The 21,938-nt window shown below is 41.6% G+C and overlaps 2 protein-coding genes across 3 annotated transcripts; one reads left to right on the top strand and one right to left on the bottom strand.

Moving 5' to 3' along the window:
* Positions 1-1,279: 1,279 nt before the first annotated feature.
* LOC129865042 (uncharacterized) lies at positions 1,280-9,026 on the bottom strand. Of its 2 annotated transcripts, none has more exons than XM_055937453.1 (7): positions 8,455-9,026; positions 3,367-3,569; positions 3,123-3,217; positions 2,903-2,995; positions 2,688-2,798; positions 2,389-2,518; positions 1,280-1,962 (listed from the first exon to the last, which is right to left on the bottom strand). In XM_055937453.1, exons 3-7 carry the CDS (start codon positions 3,144-3,146, stop codon positions 1,280-1,282), a joined length of 1,041 nt encoding a protein of 346 aa, XP_055793428.1. In that variant the 5' UTR covers positions 3,147-3,217; positions 3,367-3,569; positions 8,455-9,026. The 2 variants fall into 2 exon arrangements, with proteins under 2 accessions (XP_055793428.1, XP_055793427.1); XM_055937452.1 differs by having other exon boundaries at positions 2,903-2,998; positions 8,455-9,024.
* Positions 9,027-12,826: 3,800 nt separating this feature from the next.
* On the top strand, positions 12,827-21,938 carry LOC129866055 (uncharacterized). The gene is made up of 6 exons (XM_055939183.1): positions 12,827-13,435; positions 15,535-15,711; positions 15,860-15,916; positions 16,090-16,248; positions 18,750-18,906; positions 18,999-21,938. The coding sequence occupies exons 1-6, from the start codon at positions 12,827-12,829 to the stop codon at positions 19,106-19,108; spliced, it is 1,269 nt and encodes a 422-aa protein (XP_055795158.1). The 3' UTR covers positions 19,109-21,938.

Below are 21,938 nucleotides of genomic sequence, written 5' to 3'. Positions count from 1 at the left end.
GTTTCTGTGTGAATTAAGCCAGACATTCTACTATTTGTCAATGTTCAGTCGAGGGAATCCTGGATTATGGTCCAAAATGGTCAAGTTTACGGAAAAAATCTGGACATGATTACAGCCAATGGCACTGGATTTTTTGACAAAGTTAAACTTGTGTCAGAACAATAAAACTAGCATTCCAGTCATTGTGTGTGTGGAGGGCAGCCACTGCAGAAAATCAACTAATTTTGGAGGAATGTCTCCTGCGACAGTTGGTGTGACTGTATTTCCTTGTCTGCTCAGATCGCTCTCCTGAGTGCAACCGCTCATGCGGCTTCAGAAGACGTGGTAACTTGAAGACCTTTCCACACTGGTCACAGGGGTGCCCCTCCGCTGTGTGGTGGATAATTATGTGCTCCTTCAGGTGCTGATTCAGCTTGTACGTCTTCCCACACATGTCGCAGTGGTAAGGGCGTTCGGCCGTGTGCAGACGTTTGTGACTACTCAAGCTGCTGCTCTGTTTAAAGGTCTTGTCGCATATGTCACATCTGTAAGGTTTTACAGAGGTGTGCGTAAACATGTGGGCCTTAATGAGTCCGTTGCTGCCAAACACCTTCTGGCAGACAGGGCATGGGATCTTGGGCTTGGGGCCATGGTCCCTTTGGTGTTTCTTCAGGTCAAACTCATAAACAAAAGTCTTTCCACACTGGGCACAGAGGAACGGGCGGTTCCCAATGTGATAGCCCATGTGCCTCTTCAGCCCACTAGGATGAAAGAAGCGCATCCCACACTGCTCACAGATGAACGGGCGCTCCATGGTGTGCCAGCGCTCGTGGGCGGACAGCTTGTATTGGGTTGGGAATCTCTTCTGACAATGAGTGCAGGGAAATTTTCACTTGCATGAGACTGGATGTATATTCTGCAATAAAATGCTTGGCTGAAGCCCTTTCCGCAGATGGTGCATTTGTGTGGTTTTGCACCCATGTGGATGAGCTGATGCTTCTTCAGGTCAGCCTTTTTCCGAAAACCCTTGTCACACTCATCACACTTAAATGGTCGCGCTTCAGAGTGATTTTTCATATGAGTGGTCATGTATCCTAAGGACCTGAAGGCCCTGCCACACTCCGTGCACTTGAAAGGTTTCTCTCCTGTGTGAATGCGTAGGTGATTTTCCAGCTGAGACGGATAGACAAAACTCTTCCCACACTCCTGGCAAATTATGGTTGCCTCAGGGATTTTCCTCTTCGAGGGTACCATTATTCTTTGTGGCTTAGGCGCCCATCTCCTTCTGATAACAGCCCTCTCAAAGAGATTGGCTTCTGTTTCCTGACCCCCAATTACCACACTGCTTCCAAGACGTGTCACCTGACCAGATCTCCTTGTCTACATCATTGTTTTGTGGAAGGGGTGGCAAGGAAGGGAGCGAGATAGTGTTACTTGCAATGTGGGAGACCCACTGGTGGAAACTTGCTACTTTGACCGGTGGGTTACACAGTTGGTTCCCAATGGTGACCGTGGCAAGGATGACTAATTTGACTATCTGTGAAGGAGAGGATTTGGTGAAGGAACTACTCATCAGTGATACAAGCGGTTGGTGTCTCTCTGTTGACAGCATACTCCTTACTGTTGGTGCCCCTTTTGATGGTGACCCTCCCACTAGTCCGCTAACACCTTGAGGACTAGACTCGCTCTCTGGCAGTGCATTGTCTTCTTCACTGTCACACACTGCATTTTTCTCCCCACTTCCGTTATCCCTGGCACCCTCTTCTCTCTCCACAGTACTATCTTCTGCAGCATGGGGCGAGTCATCTGACATCATTCCCAGATCCTCCAGGTCACTGAAGGAGGCAGGGTTCATGACGCTTAGAGCGGCATCTAATGATTTTGATGGCTCGTCAAAATCTGTCTCCATTGATTGCATTCCACAGGCGAGGCGGAAGGACAGCGAGGACAGCACACAGTCACCCACAGAAGAAGTGAGAGGTACTGAGAAAAAATTCAATATGAAAAATATTTAAGTACATTACATTTAAGGATATTCTGCAAATTAAAAAGACTAGGCTTTTTATATATATTCCTGTTAAAAAAATCATAAAATGGTTCATAATGAAGTGAAAGGTCCCGTATGTAGCTTTGTGCGCGACCCAACCAAATGTACATAGAAATGTCAGTTATAGATCTGTCTTTCTCATTGTAAACAAGTCTGAAAAGCGGTATATCAGTTCTATGCGTGCTATTTCTATGCCTTCCGTCCTTAAGTTTAGCTTTTGCATCTTTTTATTTAAGGTTTTGTAAACTTGTAATGTTCTTTGTTTAGCTGTTTATAAATCTACTGTACATACACAGGGAGGATAACAGATAATGATTGAAGTAGAGACTACAAAGCTTCCTATGGACTGTTTTCAAGTCTACCATTTTTGTTGAACTGGGTTTTATTTAGCAATTTCTGGTGCTGGAGGAGGATCTTCAGCTGCTCAGGGTCAGACACAGACTGTCCACACTCCTCCAGGTCAGAGGGGGCAGCACTGATCATAGATGCTATCTGAGAAGGAGAGGAATAACCAAAGATCAGCAAAAGGGAGGTGGCTTAGCATGTGAGGTAAAGACAATAATATGGCATGTGTTGACATAAATTGTTATCTAATAATGACAAAATGTAGGTATGATCAGTGAACTGCTTGTTATAGACTTGTCATTTACCAGTTCAATACCTGGGAGAGATCTGGCACAGATAGCAGTTGTTCCAGTCTGAAGACCAAGCCTCCCACAAGGGCTTGCAGTGCTGTGTCATACTTTGAGCCATACTGTGTATGGAACTCCTCCTACATGGAAGGAAAGAGTGACAGTGTCTATGAGAGAACCTACCTGAATGACGAGCCGCTAAATGCAAGTCAGAAGAAATGAAGAGAGAGAAAGTATGTCAAACCTGGAAGAAGTGCTTCCTCTCATAAGGGTTTTTCAGCAGGGTTTGGACCAGCGTCACAAAGTTAGCCTGCGACTCCTCCACTTCTGCATCATGCTGCTGTAACACAGAATGTGAATAATTTGATACAAGTATAACTTTTCTGGTTATCTGAATTAAGCTATTAAAATGAGTAGCTGTTACACCCTTTGAATGTATGCAGGAGAGAGAAAAATGTACTTACCCCTGAGGATGCACTGATGTTCATCTTTCCCAGGAGACGTTGGATGGCCTGAGGGTTAGGTGGACACAATCCTTGCGGAACATCTCCAAGATCATCTAAATAATGGGAATCATGGCGATATTGAGTAAACTTGCATCTTCCCCGCCCACCTTACACACATCTAGTTTCTACTGGCATTGATACAAATGTGTCAATCAAAGCATAATAAACCACCCCTCCCATGACCACACAACATGTCACTCACCCTTGCTCTCAGGCCCAGGATGAGTTGAGCCCTCTGTTTGTAACTCAGCAACTTTGGAACTGCTTCAGTCACCACAGTTACAAACTCCTCGACCTTCCCATAGTGCATCACATTGCGTTGATTCACCACATGCCATACAAATGAATACATCAGCCGCAAGGGAGAAATCAAGAGTCGCAAAGAGGAGAGAGGAAGTGGGGGACCTATGGAAAGAAGAGAGAACCAAAAAAATTTTTTTGTCTACAACATCAAGCCTATACAAAATATTATGATAAGACTATACCACAGATGAGCGTTATAATCTTTGGCTTTACTATATTTAGCAGCAATAGATAGCTACATTTAGAAAGAAAGCCAACATGACATTAACATGAAATGAATGTAGTTAGCTATACTAGTAAATTACTTTACAGTTCACTTAGGGCTGCCTGTAAGTTGAATTTAAGCTACTCTAGCTAACGTTAACGTTAGCCAGGGTTAATAGACAGTTTAGAAACAACCCCTGCCCTACCCGTACTGGCAGTAGCTTTGACTCGTTTGTCCATGATGGAAAAGTTGTTATCAAATGTATGTATAGATAATAAACAACAAAATCTAACAGCATACAGCTGTATATCAACATGCAATACAATTCATAAATGTGGAAATGGCAACAACAACTGTACATCCAGAAAACAATTAGTGTGTCGTCAGCAACACCATAAAAGTACTTCTGGGTCACGGTTTCGGGAAAATGTCAAAATAAAAGTACCATATGTAATAGTATAAAAGTAATTCACCTGTATGTATTCATGATGTATGAACAATTATAGTATGAACATTAACAATGATACATATTTGTTCATATTTACATTTTAGTAGATGCCCTTATCCAGAGTGACTTATAGTTAGAGCGTTCATCTTAAAATAGCTAGGTGGGACCACATCTCACAGTCATAGTAAGTACATTTTTCCTCAGCAAAGTCAGTGTCAAGTGCGAGTGTTAGTTCACAAAAGGCTTTTAAGGGGGGGGGGGGTTATTTAAGTGAAGGGGGGGGGGTTAAAATACTAATTGTAGAGGTAGGGTTTCAGATGTTTTTCGGAAGATGGGCAGGGCCTCTGTCCTAGCTTCAGGGGGAAGCCGGTTCTACCATTGGGGTGCCATGACAGAGAAGAGCTTGGACAAGTCTGAGTGGGAGCTGCTCTCCCGTAGGGGTGGATGGGCCAAGAGACCAGAAGTGGCGTGGAGTGCTTGGGTTGGGGTGTAGCGTTTGAGCATAGCCTGAAGGTAGGGAGGGGCAGATGCGTGTCGCCACCTGGGTGTCAGAAGGGGTGGAGGAGAAAAGTAGTTGAGTGTCATCCGCATAGCAATGATATGAAAGACAATGTAAGGATATGACAGAGCCGAGTGACTTGGTGTATAGATAGAAGACGGCCCAGAACCAAGCCCTGGTGGACATCGGTAGTGAGAGTATGTGGTGCAGACAAAGATCGTCTGCATGTCACCTGGTAGGAGCGGCCTGCCAGGTAGGATGCAATCCAAGAGTGTACAGAGCCTGAGATGCCCAGTTCTCAGAGGGTGGAGAGGAGGATCTCATGGTTCACGGTTTCGAAGGAAGAGGATAGATCTAGGACAGGTATTCTCAAACTGGGGTATGCCCAGGGGTACGCGCAATGCCGTCAGGGGTACGCCAAGTAAAAATGTGATTCACATTTAAAAACAGTCCATATATATTTTCCAACAGGGCTATACATTTGTGTGAGTTTCTCTCTCGCCTGAGTAGCCTCATTTCACTGCCCAAAATAAAATTAAACCATCTAGTGTTCAGCGAAATAACAACACAATGTCAAATACAGGTAGCCTAGTCAAATAATTAACATCAAATCACATTAACCATTACTCTCTCGCAGGAATTCCACTAACAGTCCGTATGTAGCCAAACGTAGCCACTGATCTTGTTGGTATCTGTACTGATGGCACAAAAACCATGACAGGGAGGCATAGTGGAGTGGTAACGCGCGTGCAAGCAGTTGCTCCCAACGCCACTTGGGTACACTGCAGCATCCACGAGAGGCTCTTGCTGCCAAGGGAATGCCTGACATCTTGAAAGACATTTTGGACACTACAGTGAAAATGGTTAACTTTGTTAAAGCAAGGCCCCTGAACTCTCGTGTATTTTCTGCACGATACAATGATATGTGCAGCGACCATGTAACGCTTTTACAACATACAGAAGTGCACTGGTTATCAAGGGGCAAAGTATTGACACGTTTTTTAAAATTGAGAGACGAGCTTAAAGTTTTCTTTACTGACCATCATTTTCACTTGTCTGACTGCTTGCATGATGACGAGTTTCTCACACGACTGGCCTATCTGGGTGATGTTTTTTCTTGCCTAAATGATCTGAATCTAGGATTACAGGGACTCTTCGCAACTATATTCAGGGACAAAATTGAGGCTATGATTAAGAAGTTGGAACTCTTCTCTGTCTGCATTAACAAGGACAACACACAGGTATTTCCCTCATTGTATGATTTTTTGTGTGCAAATGAACTCAAGCTTACGGACAATGTCAAATGTGATATAGCGAGGCACCTGAGTGAGTTGGGTGTGCAATTTCTCAGGTACTTTCCCAAAACGTATGACACAAACAACTGGATATGTTATCCCTTTCATGCCCTGCCTCCAGTCCACTTACCGATATCTGAACAAGAGAGCCTCATCGAATTTGCAACAAGCAGTTCTGTGAAAATTTAATTTAATGAGTATCCTGCCTTGGCAAATCACGCTGTTAAGACACTGATGCCCTTTGCAACCACGTACCTATGTGAGAGTGGATTCTCGGCCCTCACTAGCATGAAAACTAAATACAGACACAGTCTGTGTTAGGAAAATGATTGAGAATCTCTCCAATACAACCCAAAATTGCAGTTATGTGCATCCTTTCAAGCACACCCTTCTCATTAACCTGTGTTGAGTTATTCACAATTTTCAATTAACAAATAAGGTTTTATATGTAAGATGGTTAAATAAAGAGCAAAATGATTGATTATTATAATATTATTATTTGTGCCCTGATCTTATAAGAGCTCTTTGTCACTTCCCACGAACCAGGTTGTGACAAAAACTCACACTCATTCTTATGTTTAATAAATGTATCGTATGTGTGTGTGTGTGTGGCAGGCTTACAATGATGGCAAAAAAAACATTTGAGAGTGCGGTGACCCTGGTCCTAGAAGGGGTACGCAGCTGGAGGTTGAATGTTTGAAAGGGTACGGTACTATAAAAAGTTTGGGAACCAATGATCTAGGAGGATGAGAACAGAGGAGAGAGATTCAGCTTTGGCAGTGCGGAGAGCCTCCTAGAATTGGAGGAAAGGGAGACAGAAAAGGAAACAAAGTATAGACCTGGAGGGTTTTGCGGTGAGATTAGTAGGTGAACAGCCTCCCATAAAGATGAGGTCAAGTGTATTGCCTGCTTTGTGAGTGGCAGGGGACTGGGAAAGGGTGAGGTCAAAAGACAAATCATGTACAGGAAACACTCCAGTCTGGTTTTTAGACCCCATCATTGTACTGAAACTGCACTTGTGAAGGTGTAAATTACTTTTGAATGGCGTCAGACCAAGGCTCTGCATCTGTTCTTGTGCTCCTAGACCTTTGTGCCGCTTTTGACACCATCGATCACCACATTCTTTTGGAGAGATTGGAAACCCTAATTGGTCTACATGGACAAGTTCTTGCCTGGTTTAGATCATATCTGTCAGAAAGATATCACTTTTTCTCTGTGGATGGTTTTTCTCTGACAAATCAATTGTACTGTAATGAAACAGGCAGGGAGCAGGTCTCGAACCCTCGACCTCCTATCCCGAGGTCCGGCGCGCTATCGACTGTGCCGCAAAAGCATGCTCAAACGGCAGAGTCGATTTCCGCGCTTATAAACCCAGGGTCGTTACACTACTCCCTCCTTTCAAAGAGCGCGTCCTCGCGCTAGCTTGCGACTTTACGTCTTACAGGAACGCGCTCACCGGCCAAGCACACGCACTGTCGTGGATGCGAGGTCCGATCACTTCTGACACCAATGTAATGAAACAGCAGGGAGCGGGTCTCGAACCCTCGACCTCCTAGCCCGAGGTCCGGCGCGCTATCGACTGTGCCGCAAAAGCATGCTCAAACGGCAGAGTCGATTTCCGCGCTTATAAACCCAGGGTCGTTACAGTACGTTTCTGTGTTCGAGGTTCCGTTTTAGGACCACTATTGTTTTCACTATACATTTTAACTCTTGGTGATGTCATTCGGAAACACAATGTCAACTTTCAATGCTATGCGGACCACACACAGCTGTACATTTCGATGACACATGGTGAAGCCCCAAAATTGCCTACCCTGGAAGTCTGTGTTTCAGACTTAAGGAAGTGGTTGGCGGCAAATGTTTTACTTTTAAACTTGGATAAAATAGAGGTGCTAGTTCTAGGTCCCAAGAAACAAAGATATACGCTGTTTGATCTGACAATTAATCTTGATGGTTGTACAATCATCTCAAATAAAACTGCGAAGGACCTCTGCGTTACTCTGGACCTGAGCTCTCTTTCGACAAACATATCAAGAATATTTCAAGGGCAGCTTTTTTCCATTTTTAACATTGCAAAAATCAGAAACGTTTTGTCCAAAAATTATGCCGAGAAGCTAATCCACGCTTTTGTCACTTCTAGATTAGACTGCTGCAATGCTCTACTCTCCGGCTACCCAGATAAAGCACTAAATAAACTTCAGTTAGTGCTAAATACGGCTGCTAGAATCTTGACCAGAACCCAACATTTTTATCATATTGCTCCAGTGCTAGCCTCTTTACACTGGCTTCCTGTTAAGACTAGGGCTGATTTCAAGGTTTTACTGCTAACCTGCAAAGCGTTACATGGACATTATAATGTCTGGAACGGAGTGAATGGAATGACACCATTCCACCAATTCCGCTTCAGCCATTACCACGAGCCCGCCCTCCCATCCTCCCCAATTAAGGTGCCACAAAACTCCTGTGGTTGGTCCATATAAACAGGATGCAACCGTAACAGACAGTCCATGAAGCGTTGTATGTGAACGTGAGTAGATTACCTTGAAAACAACAATCTTGAACACAGTCCCCAGTTCTTATTATACCTCAGTGATCCAGTTAGTGTTGCTGCCACGAACCAGAAAGTAATCTTAACATCCAACTGGAAGTTTTTGTGCGGCATAGAAGCTGGCAGCATTACCGCCACCTAGCGTGCTGGAATTTGACGCGTAGACTATGAAAAACAATGTAAAACCTATAGCGCAGGAAAGGCCTACTCTTGAATACACAAATACTTTTTAGGCCAACACAAATGTCTGGATGGTTTATACACTTTGCACACTTGCTCTGTCAGTGTTACTTTTCTGTGTTCTGTCTGAACCAACCTTACCTAATGTAGTATCGTGATCTATATCTGCTATATTAGTTACTATGCCGTTACTAAGCAGTAATGTATTACGGCAGTGTTATGTTACGACACCTAATAGACAGTGCGCATGCGCACTATTGGGCTGTAGGACACGAGATGTTCTTACTAAACTACACTAACTGTACTCCCGTATCCTGCCTGGTAGTTTTCTCCACAACACAAATATTGCAGTGGAGATAAGGTGATTAAGCTTATTTTCCGCCAGTAGAAGACTGTTTATTCTAAGCACTGCTATAGCAGGTACGGTGTTCGGGAGCTGCCAAGTAGCCTATTGGAGTTGAGAACAGCGACACTGCCCTCTGGTGGTTAAATTAAGAACTGTCGTTGAACCCATCGAAAATAGGCATCTCATTTGAGAAATATTGTAAAAAAAAATATATATAAAAAGAAGAAACGTGCAGATAATAAAGAAATTGCAGAAACTCTGAAATGGAGAAAGTGAAGAATTAGATTAACATTTTTGAAAATGAAGCAATACAAGGAATGAGGAAACTGAAAAATTAACTGTGAAAATGGCAACCATTGGTCGAGTACCAGAGTTTGAGGCTACAAAAGAGGATTTTGATTCCTATTTAGAGAGTTTTGAGCATTGGCTCAAATTAAATCTTATGATGAAAAGAAAGCAGATGTATTTCTCAGTGTTTTGGGTCCAACTGAGTATGGATTGCCGAAAGGCCTCATTGAACCAAAAAAAAGAAGTGGAGTTGACCTATGCAGAACTGACTGAAACTCTTTCAAGGCATTTCAAGCCTAAGCCAATTCTCATTGCAGAACGTTTCAGATTCTACCAACGTCACCAGAGTCAAGGGGAAACCGTGGCTGACTACATCCTTGCTTTGAAAAGGCTGGCAAGTACATGTGAGTTTGCACAATTTCTTGATGACGCTTCCCGAGACAAGTTTCTATGTGGTCTCACAAGTGAAGCATATCACAGAAGGCTTCTGTCAGAGAAGGACCTGACTTTCAAGAAAGCCTGTGATATCGCACTTGAACTCGAGCTTGCACACAGGGATAATATTGAGCTATCAGGACATGCAGAACGTCAGAAAGGATTTCACAAGGTCAGTGACACACGTGGAGGAAAAGGCTCACAAAAGTCACACTTTTCTCATTCCCGTCCTCAAGGTTACACAAGAACAAAGCAGCCCACATCTCAAAGGTCTAAGCCAAGTTGCTACAGATGTGGGGGAGATAATCATCAGCACAGTGAATGTCGATTCCAAAATGAAAAGTGCCACAATTGTGGAAAGGTTGGACATTTACAGAGAGTATGTAAAGCTCCAAAATGCACAGCAAGAGCGCACAAAGTGTCAGACGCAGCACAAGAAGAGGAAGGCACAGCTGGATCAGTATTGGAACTGTTCACAGTGTACACAGCTCAACAACAAAAAGATGGAATCTATCTCAGCATGGAGTTAGCTGGAAATCTGAAGCGACTGTATCTTGTTCCTGAGAGAATCTACAAAGAAAAACTGAGCGAGTGCCCTCTTCAGCCAATGTCCATCCGCCTTTCATCATACACTGGTGACACTATTCCTGTGTTAGGGCAGATTCAGGTACCAGTCTGGTATGAGGGGAAGGAGTGGACACTACCGCTTATCATTGTTAAAGGAGAGATACTAGCCTTCTAGGCAGTAACTGGTTACAGAACATCAAGCTGAACTGGGGAGAAATCATTAGTCTGAGAAATGACAAACCAGTGAGTCAGGCTGCACTCACTAACATGCTGGAGAAGCACAAAGATATTTTTAAAGATGGCTACCTACGGCGAGATAGAAATCACCACTTCATTTTAAGAATGTGAAATGTCCAAAAAATAGTAGATAGAACAATTTATTTAAACTTTTATTTATTTATTCACATTCCCAGTGGGTCAGAAGTTTACATACACTCAATTAGTATTTGGTAACATTGCCTTTAAATTGTTTAACTCGGGTCAAACGTTTCGGGTAGCCTTCCACAAGCTTCCCACAATACGTTGGGTGAATTTTGGCCCATTCCTCCTGACAGAGCTGGTGTAACTGAGTCAGGTTTGTATGTCTCCTTGCTCGCACACGCCTTTTCAGTTGGGATTGAGGTCAGGGCTTTGTGATGGCCACTCCAATACCTTGCCTTTGTTGTCCTTAAGCCATTTTGCCACAACTTTAGAAGTATGCTTGGGGTCATTGTCCATTTGGAAGACCCATTTGCGACCAAGCTTTAACTTCCTGACTGATGTGTTGATGTTGCTTCAATATATCCACATAATGTTCCTCCCTCATGATGCCATCTATTTTGTGAAGTGCACCAGTCCCTCCTGCAGAAAGCACCCCCACAACATGATGCTGCCACCCCCGTGATTCACGGTTGGGATGGTGTTCTTCAGCTTGCAAGCATCCCCTTTTTCCTCCAAACATAACAATGGTCATTATGGCCAAACAGTTCTATTTTTGTTTAATCAGACCAGAGGACATTTCGCCAAAAAGTACGATCTTTGTCCCCATGTGCAGTTGCAAACCGTAGTATGGCTTTTTTATGGCGGTTTTGGAGCAGTGGCTTCTTCCTTGCTGAGCGGCCTTTCAGGTTATGTCGATATAGGACTTGTTTTACTGTGGATATAGATACTTTTGTACCCGCTTCCTCCAGCATCTTCACAAGGTCCTTTGCTGTTGTTCTGGGATTGATTTGGACTATTCGCACCAAAGTACGTTAATCTCTAGGAGACAGAACGCGTCTCCTTCCTGAGCGGTATGACGGCTGCTTGGTCCCATGGTGTTTATACTTGCGTACTATTGTTTGTACAGATGAACGTGGTACCTTCAGACGTTTGGAAATTGCTCCCAAGGATGAACCAGTCTTCTGGAGGACTACCGTTTTTTTCTGAGGTCTTGGCTGATTTCTTTTGATTTTCCAATGATGTCAAGCAAAGAGGCACTGAGTTTGAAGGTAGGCCTTGAAAAACATCCACAGATACACTTCCAGTTGACTGAAATTATGTCAATTAGCCTATCAGAAGCTTCTAAAGCCATTACATAATTTCTGTTTAAAGGCACAGTCAACTTAGTGTATGTCAACTTCTGACCCACTGGAATTGTGATACAGTGAATATAAGTTGAATAATCTGTCTGTAAACAATTGTTGGAAAAAATACTTGTGTCTTGCACAAAGTAGATGTCCAAACCGACTTGCCAAAACTATAGTTTGTTAACAAGAAATTTGTGGAGTGGTTGAAAAACAAGTTTTAATGTCTCCAACCTAAGTGTATGTAAACTTCCGACTTCAACTGTATATAAATATATATATATATATATATATACACATACATCTATACACTTTTTTTTTATGTACCATTCCCCGCAAACCTTACCTCCCCTCCCCCAATTGGAGTAAACTAATAAACAATAACACTTAGGCTTCTATCTTCAGTTTATACATACTATACACATTTTACAGACACAATCTATTTTACAATAGTTATATTTTGTTTGTTTTTAGTCCTGGCCTTCCTCTATTTCTGATGTCCATCCAGTTTGATTTCTATTTGTATCCGTGCTGTTTCACAACAGTTCTGAACCTATATACATTTTACAGACCCCGTATGTTTTACATTTGTTATCTTGTTGTTATTAGTCCGCACCCTTCAGCTCCATTCAACCCCTCCCTTCTATCGCTTAACACCATCCATTCTGGATTTCTATTTGCCATATATTTCTCAACTGTGCTGTGATGCTTCACAAAAGTACTGAACCTTTCTATTCTCATAGTTTCTACAGATTGTAAATTAAAGATAAACATTTTTGCTAAAATATTTATTATATTATTGATTGATTGACTGTGACTTTTCAAATCACCAGTATTGCTATCTGCAGTGTTAATTCTAGGTAAATGTTGCAGTTCTTCAGCCATTCCTGGACCTGTGACCAAAAACGAGCTACATATGGACAGTACCAAAATAAATGATCAAATGACTCTGCCTCCTTGCAGCAAAATCTGCAGAGCTGGGAAGATTGTTCTTACTAAACGAGATGTTCTTACTAAACGAGATGTTCTTACTGAACGAGATGTTCTTACTAAACGAGATGTTCTTACTAAACGAGATGTTCTTACTAAACGAGATGTTCTTACTAAACGAGATGTTCTTACTGAACGAGATGTTCTTACTAAACGAGATGTTCTTACTAAACGAGATGTTCTTACTGAACGAGATGTTCTTACTAAACGAGATGTTCTTACTGAACGAGATGTTCTTACTAAACGAGATGTTCTTACTGAACGAGATGTTCTTACTGAACGAGATGTTCTTACTGAACGAGATGTTCTTACTAAACGAGATGTTCTTACTGAACGAGATGTTCTTACTGAACGAGATGTTCTTACTGAACGAGATGTTCTTACTAAACGAGATGTTCTTACTAAATGAGATGTTCTTACTAAACGAGATGTTCTTACTAAACGAGATGTTCTTACTAAACGAGATGTTCTTACTGAACGAGATGTTCTTACTGAACGAGATGTTCTTACTGAACGAGATGTTCTTACTAAACGAGATGTTCTTACTGAACGAGATGTTCTTACTGAACGAGATGTTCTTACTAAACGAGATGTTCCTACTAAACGACACTAACTGTGCTCCCGTCTCTTGCCTGATAATTTTTTCCACAGCACAAATATTACACCTAAATGTGCATAAATACACACTCACAATGGCATATTAACTGATATTATATTCAGATTGGGCCTTGACCGTACCTGTATTTTCCATGATAATCCTTGTCATGATAAATATTAATATTGAATTTCAACACAACATTTGTGAAAGTCCCCAGTAGGCAGATTTAGATCACTTCCTCTACAGCTGAGGGAGGTTTTTGTACGGCTCTGTATCACTGTGTGAACGGAGTAGCTTCATGCTGCTGACAGTAGTAATCTCCTGCATCTTCAACTTGAACTCCACTGATGGTCAGAGTGAAATCAATATCATATCCAGTGCCTTGATATCGACCAGATGTGAAACCTGTGCTAAAGTCGATGATGAATTTAGGAGCTTCTCCAGGTTTTTGATGGTACCAGGCTAAGTCATCGTCAATGGCACTACTGGCTTTACAGCTGATTGTGGCAGACTCTCCAGACTGGACCATGATAACTGCAGGAGTCTGGGTCAATAGAATGTCCCCTGCACAGCCTGGAAGAGATAAACAAATATTAATTTGCGGTCTTTGATTTAGATTAAACCTGTTTCAGTTCAAATACGAATATTAGAATAAAGACTTTCTGTTCAAATTAGGATAATAATATTAAAATAGAATGCTTTAAGGTCAATTACTGAAGTAATTCCAAACTTGCCATTTGTGTAAAATGCAAGGACCAAGATAGTTACGGAGATAAAAGTCATTTTTGTCTTATGTTGTGTTGCTTCTATAAAGGACACGTTTAACTCACAGGGCTATAAACACTTTAAGAACACTGAAGCATGTGTTGTCAATGCAAATTGTCTTCATATGCAAATGGTGCAACAGTCTGATGATACAGGACACCTGTGATATGAACGCAGTTGACAACTCATCAGTGAGATGACCAGAATTGTAGTGTGGTTTATTTATTCATTAAAAAAGCAGTATCAATACTGTCCCATATAAGACAGACACTAATATAAAAACATTGTCTAGATATATTTTTGTTCACTTTAGAGTTACAGTATCTTCCTTCCCTTGTAAATACATCTGGCACCTTGTTTTTCTTCGTCTCCATGCGTTTCGTACCACCTTCCCTATTGGTTCCTAACGTCCTACACAGACACAGACAAAATGTACTTTGTTAGGTAACCTTGTGTGTGCCTGATCAAAACCTTACAACAAGTAACAAGTGAGTGATTTGTCACATGAGTTGTACGTTCATCCTCCTCCATGTTGTCTGACTCATATATGCTACCAACCACTCTGTGCACTCTCACCGAGCAACTTATGTTGTCACAAAATCTCACAGACAGTCTCTCTCGCTTACACACACACACACACACACACACACACTATGTGACAGTGGACTGGTCACACAATGCTGTCCTTGTGCCGTACACAAAAGGTCAGATGAATCAAAGCATATGAATCACAGACTGTCTCTCCTCTCATGCTCTCAGACGTACTTCTAATCCATATCACAGCCAAATATCCTCCTCATATTCTTGGATACTACACTGGATATTGATTCACAATCTATTTGATAACATTTATGATAAATATTAGCTGGAAATGTTAGTGAATCAGCACAGAGACGTTTTTGTGAGATGGTGCTTGGTGCTTGAAGAGGCTCAGGGCAGGTTATGAACGGATACGGGACTACAACTCTTGAAAAAAAAAGTGATTCCCCCATTTAGATAGACCACAAATATCAAACAAGTAAGAGTTTCTAAAATGTGTGTGTGCGTGCGGGTGAGTGAGTGAGTGACAGACAGTAGTGCCCGTAGGCGGCCCTTGCGACACTAGTCAGCCGGACCCTGGTCTATAGTATTTACATGTTATCATGACATGTCCTCTGCTTGAAGGAAGAAACATTGGATTTCAAGTCTTCCTCATTAACTTCTCAAGTTCCATATGAAGAGCAAAGTGAGTAAAAATCCATATTTGTATGTATGATATTATTATCAGATTTTCCTGAATATCTTGTGATTTTTGTTTTTAGAATGTTTCTAGAATTAACTTGAGGGTTGATGAGAAAGTGAAGTCATATACAGATTTAGAAAAGAAAGCCATGTACGGAGGGGCTGGGAAAGGAAAGTCTTCCCTTTCTGATATGCTTCCTCTGTCAGATTCGGACGACCACGTGTGTCCTCCTATTTCTATTCACACGTCTTGGAGTATGCTCCGGAGGATTTGGGAATCCTGTCACAGATGACGTGAGCAGGCTGATGTTATTGGTAAGAACTTCTACATACTCTAACCTGAACTGTACTATGCAAAACTAGTCTGGTGATTATTTAGAGTTTATTTCGTCATAAAAACAACTTTAAATCTCTTCTTTTGATGCAGAAAAATGGGCCAAATAATCCTAATTTATTTTTACAGAAACACAATATTCCAAAGGATTATAACATTTCTATGCATTATATTCCCAAAGAGAGGGTGAGTAGAATTTCTCAAAAACAAAACATCACGCAGAAACTTTTAGAAGGAGAGAAGTTGGGTGGTCTTAAACTTTGGCAGCATTTTTGTTGAGGAACATTTTTGTTTTATTTAGAATCTGTAGATTGGAATCATATGTATCCTAGTCAGTTTTCTCCCTTTTCTTACTCCAGAGTGGTGTGTGCTGGGTTCTACTGAATATCTACCCACTGGAACAAAGCCTCAGGGAACTGACCCGGGTGTTTGGTGCCATTTCTTCCAACAAAGATAATATTATGATCTTCATCACCATGCTGCAAAATCTACGCTTCAAATGTGATCATGAGGAGCTGGTAATGCCTGTCAGTTCTGCCAAATGTAGATCCAGTTACTGTAGACCCAGTTTCTGTAGACCCAGTTACTGTAGACCCAGTTTATTGACTGTATTACAGTTTTTTACAATCGCTAGGACCCATTTCTCAATAATTAGGTCACTTTTTCAAAACTCTTCACACAGTTCTCCTAACTAACTTTTAGCTTGGCACAGCAGTTAATTAATTTCACGTTCAAAATGCCCCAAAACTACCAAAACACTTCATACATGTCTGAAATCAACTCGTTCTTCCATAACACTAGCAAGCACACGTTGTCGCTCATAAAACAATGACCTAAACAAAACTAACAACAGGTAGCATTACATAATGTTTTCTTTACAAAACAAGAACGACACCTCTCTACTGTTGAGAATTCACTGTGGTATATGTTACAGGAATGTATCAGACATGATGCAATATGCTTCAATATGTTTTATGTCATTTTATGGCATTGAGTGATTTCAAAATACAATCATTCGTATATACACCATCTACCGATACAGATACAGTAGCAATACTAGTCAACCCTGTCTTACGCATTTGGCCACAGGTTCTCATCCACGTTACATCTTATGTCATCTTGGGCAATACACCTAGAAAATAATTTTTTGGCATGCCTGGTCCATCCCTGGTAATCTTCTGCAGATATGTCCAGGCATCCAGCATTCATTGCGTCCAGGAGGGACATTTGATCATGTGGATGGTGGTCATAAACCTTCCACCTCCATGAGGAAAATAATTCCTCTATGGGGTTGAGGAATAGAGCGTAAGGAAGGAGGAAAAGTGACATCATCCTGGGATGGGCTGCAAACCACTCTGACTGCACAGGAGTGGTGAAATGCCACATTGTCCCATACAATTACAAACGTCGGCCGATTTCGCCTCACTGCAACCCTTTCCTCACCCGGCACAACCCTTCCATAGAGGTCACCACTAATTGTATGGCCCAATTAGCGGTTTGTGTAACAGCAATCCATCAGAGGATATTGCTGCACACATTGTGTTGTTGGCACCCCTCTGGCCCGGGAGATCCACTGTGGCTCTTTTTCCAATCACATTCCTTCCTCACCGCCGTGTTTTGGCCAAGTTGAAACCAGCCTAATCCACAAAGATGAATATGTGGGGGTGTTTGCCTGGCTTCAATCTCCATGACTCTCTAAAATAAATCCACAAGGCAACATAAGAGTTAGTCTATTACGGTAGTTTACATTATACCTTAAAACATGCCATTGTGTGCCTCTGCCCTGTTTGGTTTTGTTCAAAACCAGTTCTGTATTTTATAGTCATCTTACCTGGACTTATTGGTTCCTGAGTTGCTTGACTCATTCAGAGTTCCTCTCAAAGGGGAAAGTGTACAACTGCTTCATCCTGACTTGATGTTGTTTCAGGACTCTATAAATATTTGTTATGCTTACATTGTCTGCCAACACTCGTCCCAAATCTCTGTGAGTTTTATGCCATTGTTTTCGATGACCTTATCAACGATTGCAGTTTCCTGCACAGCAGTGAAAATCCTTCCTCTCCCGCCTGTAGGCGGTAACCGTTGGGTCCTAAGCAGAAATACAAAAACAATTACAATTACACACAAGTAGGTTTGGAGGCTTTGCTCAATTTACTTCTGTAATGTGCAGTTCAGTCAGATGCCTTTGCAGTATGCACATCTTACCTGTTGTTTTGCCGGAAATTTCTCAGAATAGATGCCACTGTTGAGCGTTGCAGATTTAACTGCACTCTCAGACCAGCGTCTCTCATTGATAGATCATGATTTATTACATGATCAATTATAGTAGCCCTAATAAGCATTTCACTACACTCGCATTAACATCTGCTAAACATGTGTATGTGACAAATAAAATTTGATTTGATTTGATATCATCTGAGACTACAGCTCTTGATCTTCCTCTCAGTCTTCTTCCACCACGCGTACGTACTCCTCTCCCTCGCCCAGCCACTCTTCTTCCTCTGTCAGCCACTTCTCTGGCTGGGTCCATGTTTACATTACAGTACAGCATTATTCCTAAAATGTCCCCTTTTGTATAGATGGTAATGTAATTGAAAGACTAACACCTGTGTAGGTGTTCAGCTACAATGGGAATCGGCTGTGGTTGGTCTAATTGTTTTGATAGTATTTAATTTTTTAGATTTGGAATATATTTCAATACGGTATTACTGTAGAAATGTAGCAAATGTATGCCTTATTCAATTTTGTGTTATTTTAGGTTTTGAACTTAAGTTGAACAGTTTTGAAAAGAGTATGTAAACATGTGCAAATTGGCCTGTAGGTACATAGAGTTTTGGTGGTGATTGTGTCTGAGTGAGAAAAGTGTTCATGAAAATTGAAAGATGTAGTCATTGAATGTATTTTGTACCAAAGCAATGAAAAGTGACCTAAGTATTGAGAAATGGGTCTTAGCGATTGTAAAAAAAACTGTAAGTGATGCAACCATCCTGATAATTACTTTGTTTGTCTGTACTTCCAGGAGGCAACAATGCAAGTCTTTAAATGCCACTATAGGGCGGTCAAATGGCCGTCTGGGCAGTATTTCGACTATATCAGAGACATTTTGAATTCTGCAGCTCAGGGAGAAGGAGGATTCCGCTGTGTGCCTCCACCCTGCCCTGCCCCTACTACATCAGGTACGAAACACACCCCAACACACAGTATCCATTCAGCCCCAACATACAGCATTCACAAGTCTCTTCCTCACAGAGTGTGTTGTCGTTCTCAGGAAGTGAAGCACAGGACCATGAACAGACTCGGTCAAGGCGGAGTCTGCTGTTCCTGCTTCCGATCCCAGTCACAGCCTGCGTGTTCCTCATTGTGTGGGCGGTAAGTTAACGATGTAGATGGCTTGCTCAGGCTGTATGACAGTCTGGTCCAGAAGACCTACAGGGTATGCAGACTCTTGTTCCAGCCCAGCACTACTACTACGCACCTAAATTAACACTTCAAGTAATCATCAAATGTGTTAGTACTTGGCTAGAACAAAAGCCTGCACACTGGCTCTCCAGGATTAGGACTGAAGAGCACTGGTGTATGGTATTGGATGCTTCAACGTGATACTCTGTTCCACAGATTAAATCTAGAAGAGGAGGCTCCCCAGAGAGTAACCTTGAGAGAGGCCATAGAAGGCTGTCCACTAATGTGGAACGGACCATAACCATCCCTATTCCACCAGTCACCAGTCCAACTGACACACCAATAATGGGGGAAGCCTGATCACCACTGAGGGAGCAGAAGAAGCCAACATCAAGCACTGCATAGAGATCAGAAAGCTCCCCGTCTGGACTGGTGTCACTCTGGACTGGTGTCACTCTGGACTGGTATCTCTGATTCTTCTTGGGTGATATCCCTGAGAGAACAGAGCTGAAATCTCATATTTGGTGTCTTTGACATATCGGAGCTGATATGTCTAAAATATATGGGTTGATATAGGGGTCTCACTTAAACAAGGGACAATGGCGATAAGACATTAATCAACCGCTTACTAGAACTATATAATTTGGACTGCCATATATTTTGACACAACACCATGTATCACAGGTTCCTACCTTGTCTATATCTGTCTAATCAGAGATTTTGACATTGAACAACATCAGAGACATTCTCTACTGAGACTGGACTTTGTTGTTGCCTAAATATCTATTGCTGCTGTGTGGCCACAGAGTGTGTGCTGACACTTTTTTGTCTCACCCCCTCTTTGAGTCACATCATCAGTGTGTGTGTGACCACAGTATAACAGTTTAACTACCAGCTGTGTGTGTGTGTGTGTGTGTGTGTGTGTGTGTGTGTGTGTGTGTGTGTGTGTGTGTGTGTGTGTGTGTGTGTGTGTGTGTGTGTGTGTGTGTGTGTGTGTGTGTGAGTAAGCTACCCTGCTCTGGATGATCTCAGTGAGGGCCATAAGAGGGGCTTGTTCTCGCCACAAAAGAAAAGAGCCGTAGGCTGAAGGAAATACCAGTTCCATGCTAACCGACAGAGACAGATCCTTATGAATCAAAAACCGTTTGATCTTCAATCCCCAGACAGCAGGAAATCAGGATTATCTGCCATCTCCTCTCATGCTGCACTATCACACGCATTATGAAGCCTTCCCACTGGGCACAGACGTCAATTCAACGTCTTTTCCACATTGGTTCAACTTAATTTTAATGAAACGATGTGTAAACAACGTTGATTCTACCAGTGTGTGCCCAGTGGGATAGGACTGACTGATTTCAAGCATAAGTTATGGCTGCTTTTTAACTCCCCTCTAGTGGTCAGATACAATAACTATACTTGGTTCCCTCAGAACCTGCAATAGGTCCCAGCTGAAGCAGTACAGTCACTGTGCAGTCTGACTGAGGAAGGTTTTTGTACGGCTCTGTATCACTGTGGAACACCTAGGCACTTTATGTAGATAGTGTAGTGTAGTGTAAGTAGAGTAGATAGTGTATGTAGATAGTGTGTGTATGTAGATAGTGTATGTTGTAGATTGTGTATGTAGTGTATGTACTGTAGTGTAGATAGTGTATGTGGTGTAAATTATGTAGATAGTTTATGTAGTGTAGATAGTGTATGTAATATAGGTAGTGTAGTGTAGAGAGTGTATTTAGATAATGTAGGTAGTGTATGTAGTGTAGATAGTGTTATGTAGTGTAAGTAGTGTAGTGTAGATAGTGTATGTAGATCATGTAGTTAGTGTATGTGGATAGTGTACTGTATGTCGTGTAGATAGTGTATGTAGATAATGTATGTAGATAGTGTAGATAGTGTATGTAGGTGGTGTATGTAGATTATGTAGATAGTTTATATAGTGTAGGTAGTGTAGTGTAGATAGTGTATTGAGATAATGTAGCTAGTGTATGTAGTGTAAATTATGTAGATAGTGTAGGTAGTGTATGTAGATAGTGTACTGTATGTCGTGTAGGTAATGTATGTAGAAAGTGTATGTAGGTAGTGTAGATAGTGTATGTAGTGTAAATTATGTAGATAGTTTATATAGTGTAGATAGTGTATGTAGTAGTGTAGTGTAAATAGTGTATATAGATACTGTATGTAGTGTACACGTGTCTCATGTTTGAGTCCAGCGTCATTCACAGTCTCATTCACAGATCTAGCGGTTAGTAATCTGCTACTGAAAACAGTTAATATAATGCTAGAAGATTGCATCAATTTAAATCAGACATTTGGTTAAAGGTTCATATGAGGACTTTGTTCATATGAAGTGATTGTAACTTTGAAGTAATGTTGAGGTCATAACATCTTTTGTTTTACTCCTATGGATCTTGCTTTGCATATGGACAGGTATTGTGTTTCAAAACATCAAATAACTTTAATTTACACTTTCAGGCCATGACAAATATAACAAGTGTCACGTTCTGACCTTAGTTTCTTTTTTATGTCTTTGTGTTAGGTTGGTCAGGGCGTGAGTTGGGGTGGGCAGTCTATGTTCTTTTTTCTAGGTTGTTTGTTTTCTATGTGTTTGGCCTGGTGTGGTTCCCAATCAGAGGCAGCTGTTTATCGTTGTCTCTGATTGGGAGCCATATTTAGGTAGCCTATTTTCCGTTGTGGTTGATTATTTTCTGTCTAGTGTCTGTTCACCTTTCAGAACTGTTTCGTTTTTATTTTGTGTTATTTTGTGTAGTGTTCAGTTTTAAATAAAAATTATGACGAACACTTACCACGCTGC

Source organism: Salvelinus fontinalis, chromosome 11 (assembly GCF_029448725.1).
Source record: "Salvelinus fontinalis isolate EN_2023a chromosome 11, ASM2944872v1, whole genome shotgun sequence".
Taxonomy (NCBI): domain Eukaryota; kingdom Metazoa; phylum Chordata; class Actinopteri; order Salmoniformes; family Salmonidae; genus Salvelinus; species Salvelinus fontinalis.
The sequence above is the reverse complement of the archived record's forward strand: the minus strand, read 5'-3'. Positions and strand labels throughout refer to the sequence as shown.

Bases quoted from the DNA above. Each gene is read 5' to 3' on its own strand.
- LOC129865042 (XM_055937452.1), bottom strand. From the start codon at position 3,146: ATGAACATCAGTGCATCCTCAGGG. The intron at 2,999-3,122 runs GTAAGTACATTT...TCTGTGTTACAG, and splicing joins ACATCAGTGCATCCTCAGGG to CAGCATGATGCAGAAGTGGA. The intron at 2,519-2,687 runs GTATTGAACTGG...TCTCCTTCTCAG, and splicing joins CTGTGCCAGATCTCTCCCAG to ATAGCATCTATGATCAGTGC.
- LOC129866055 (XM_055939183.1), top strand. From the start codon at position 12,827: ATGTTCTTACTAAACGAGATGTTCTTACTGAACGAGATGTTCTTACTA. The intron at 15,917-16,089 runs GTGAGTAGAATT...TTCTTACTCCAG, and splicing joins ATTATATTCCCAAAGAGAGG to AGTGGTGTGTGCTGGGTTCT. The intron at 18,907-18,998 runs GTACGAAACACA...TGTCGTTCTCAG, and splicing joins CCCTGCCCCTACTACATCAG to GAAGTGAAGCACAGGACCAT.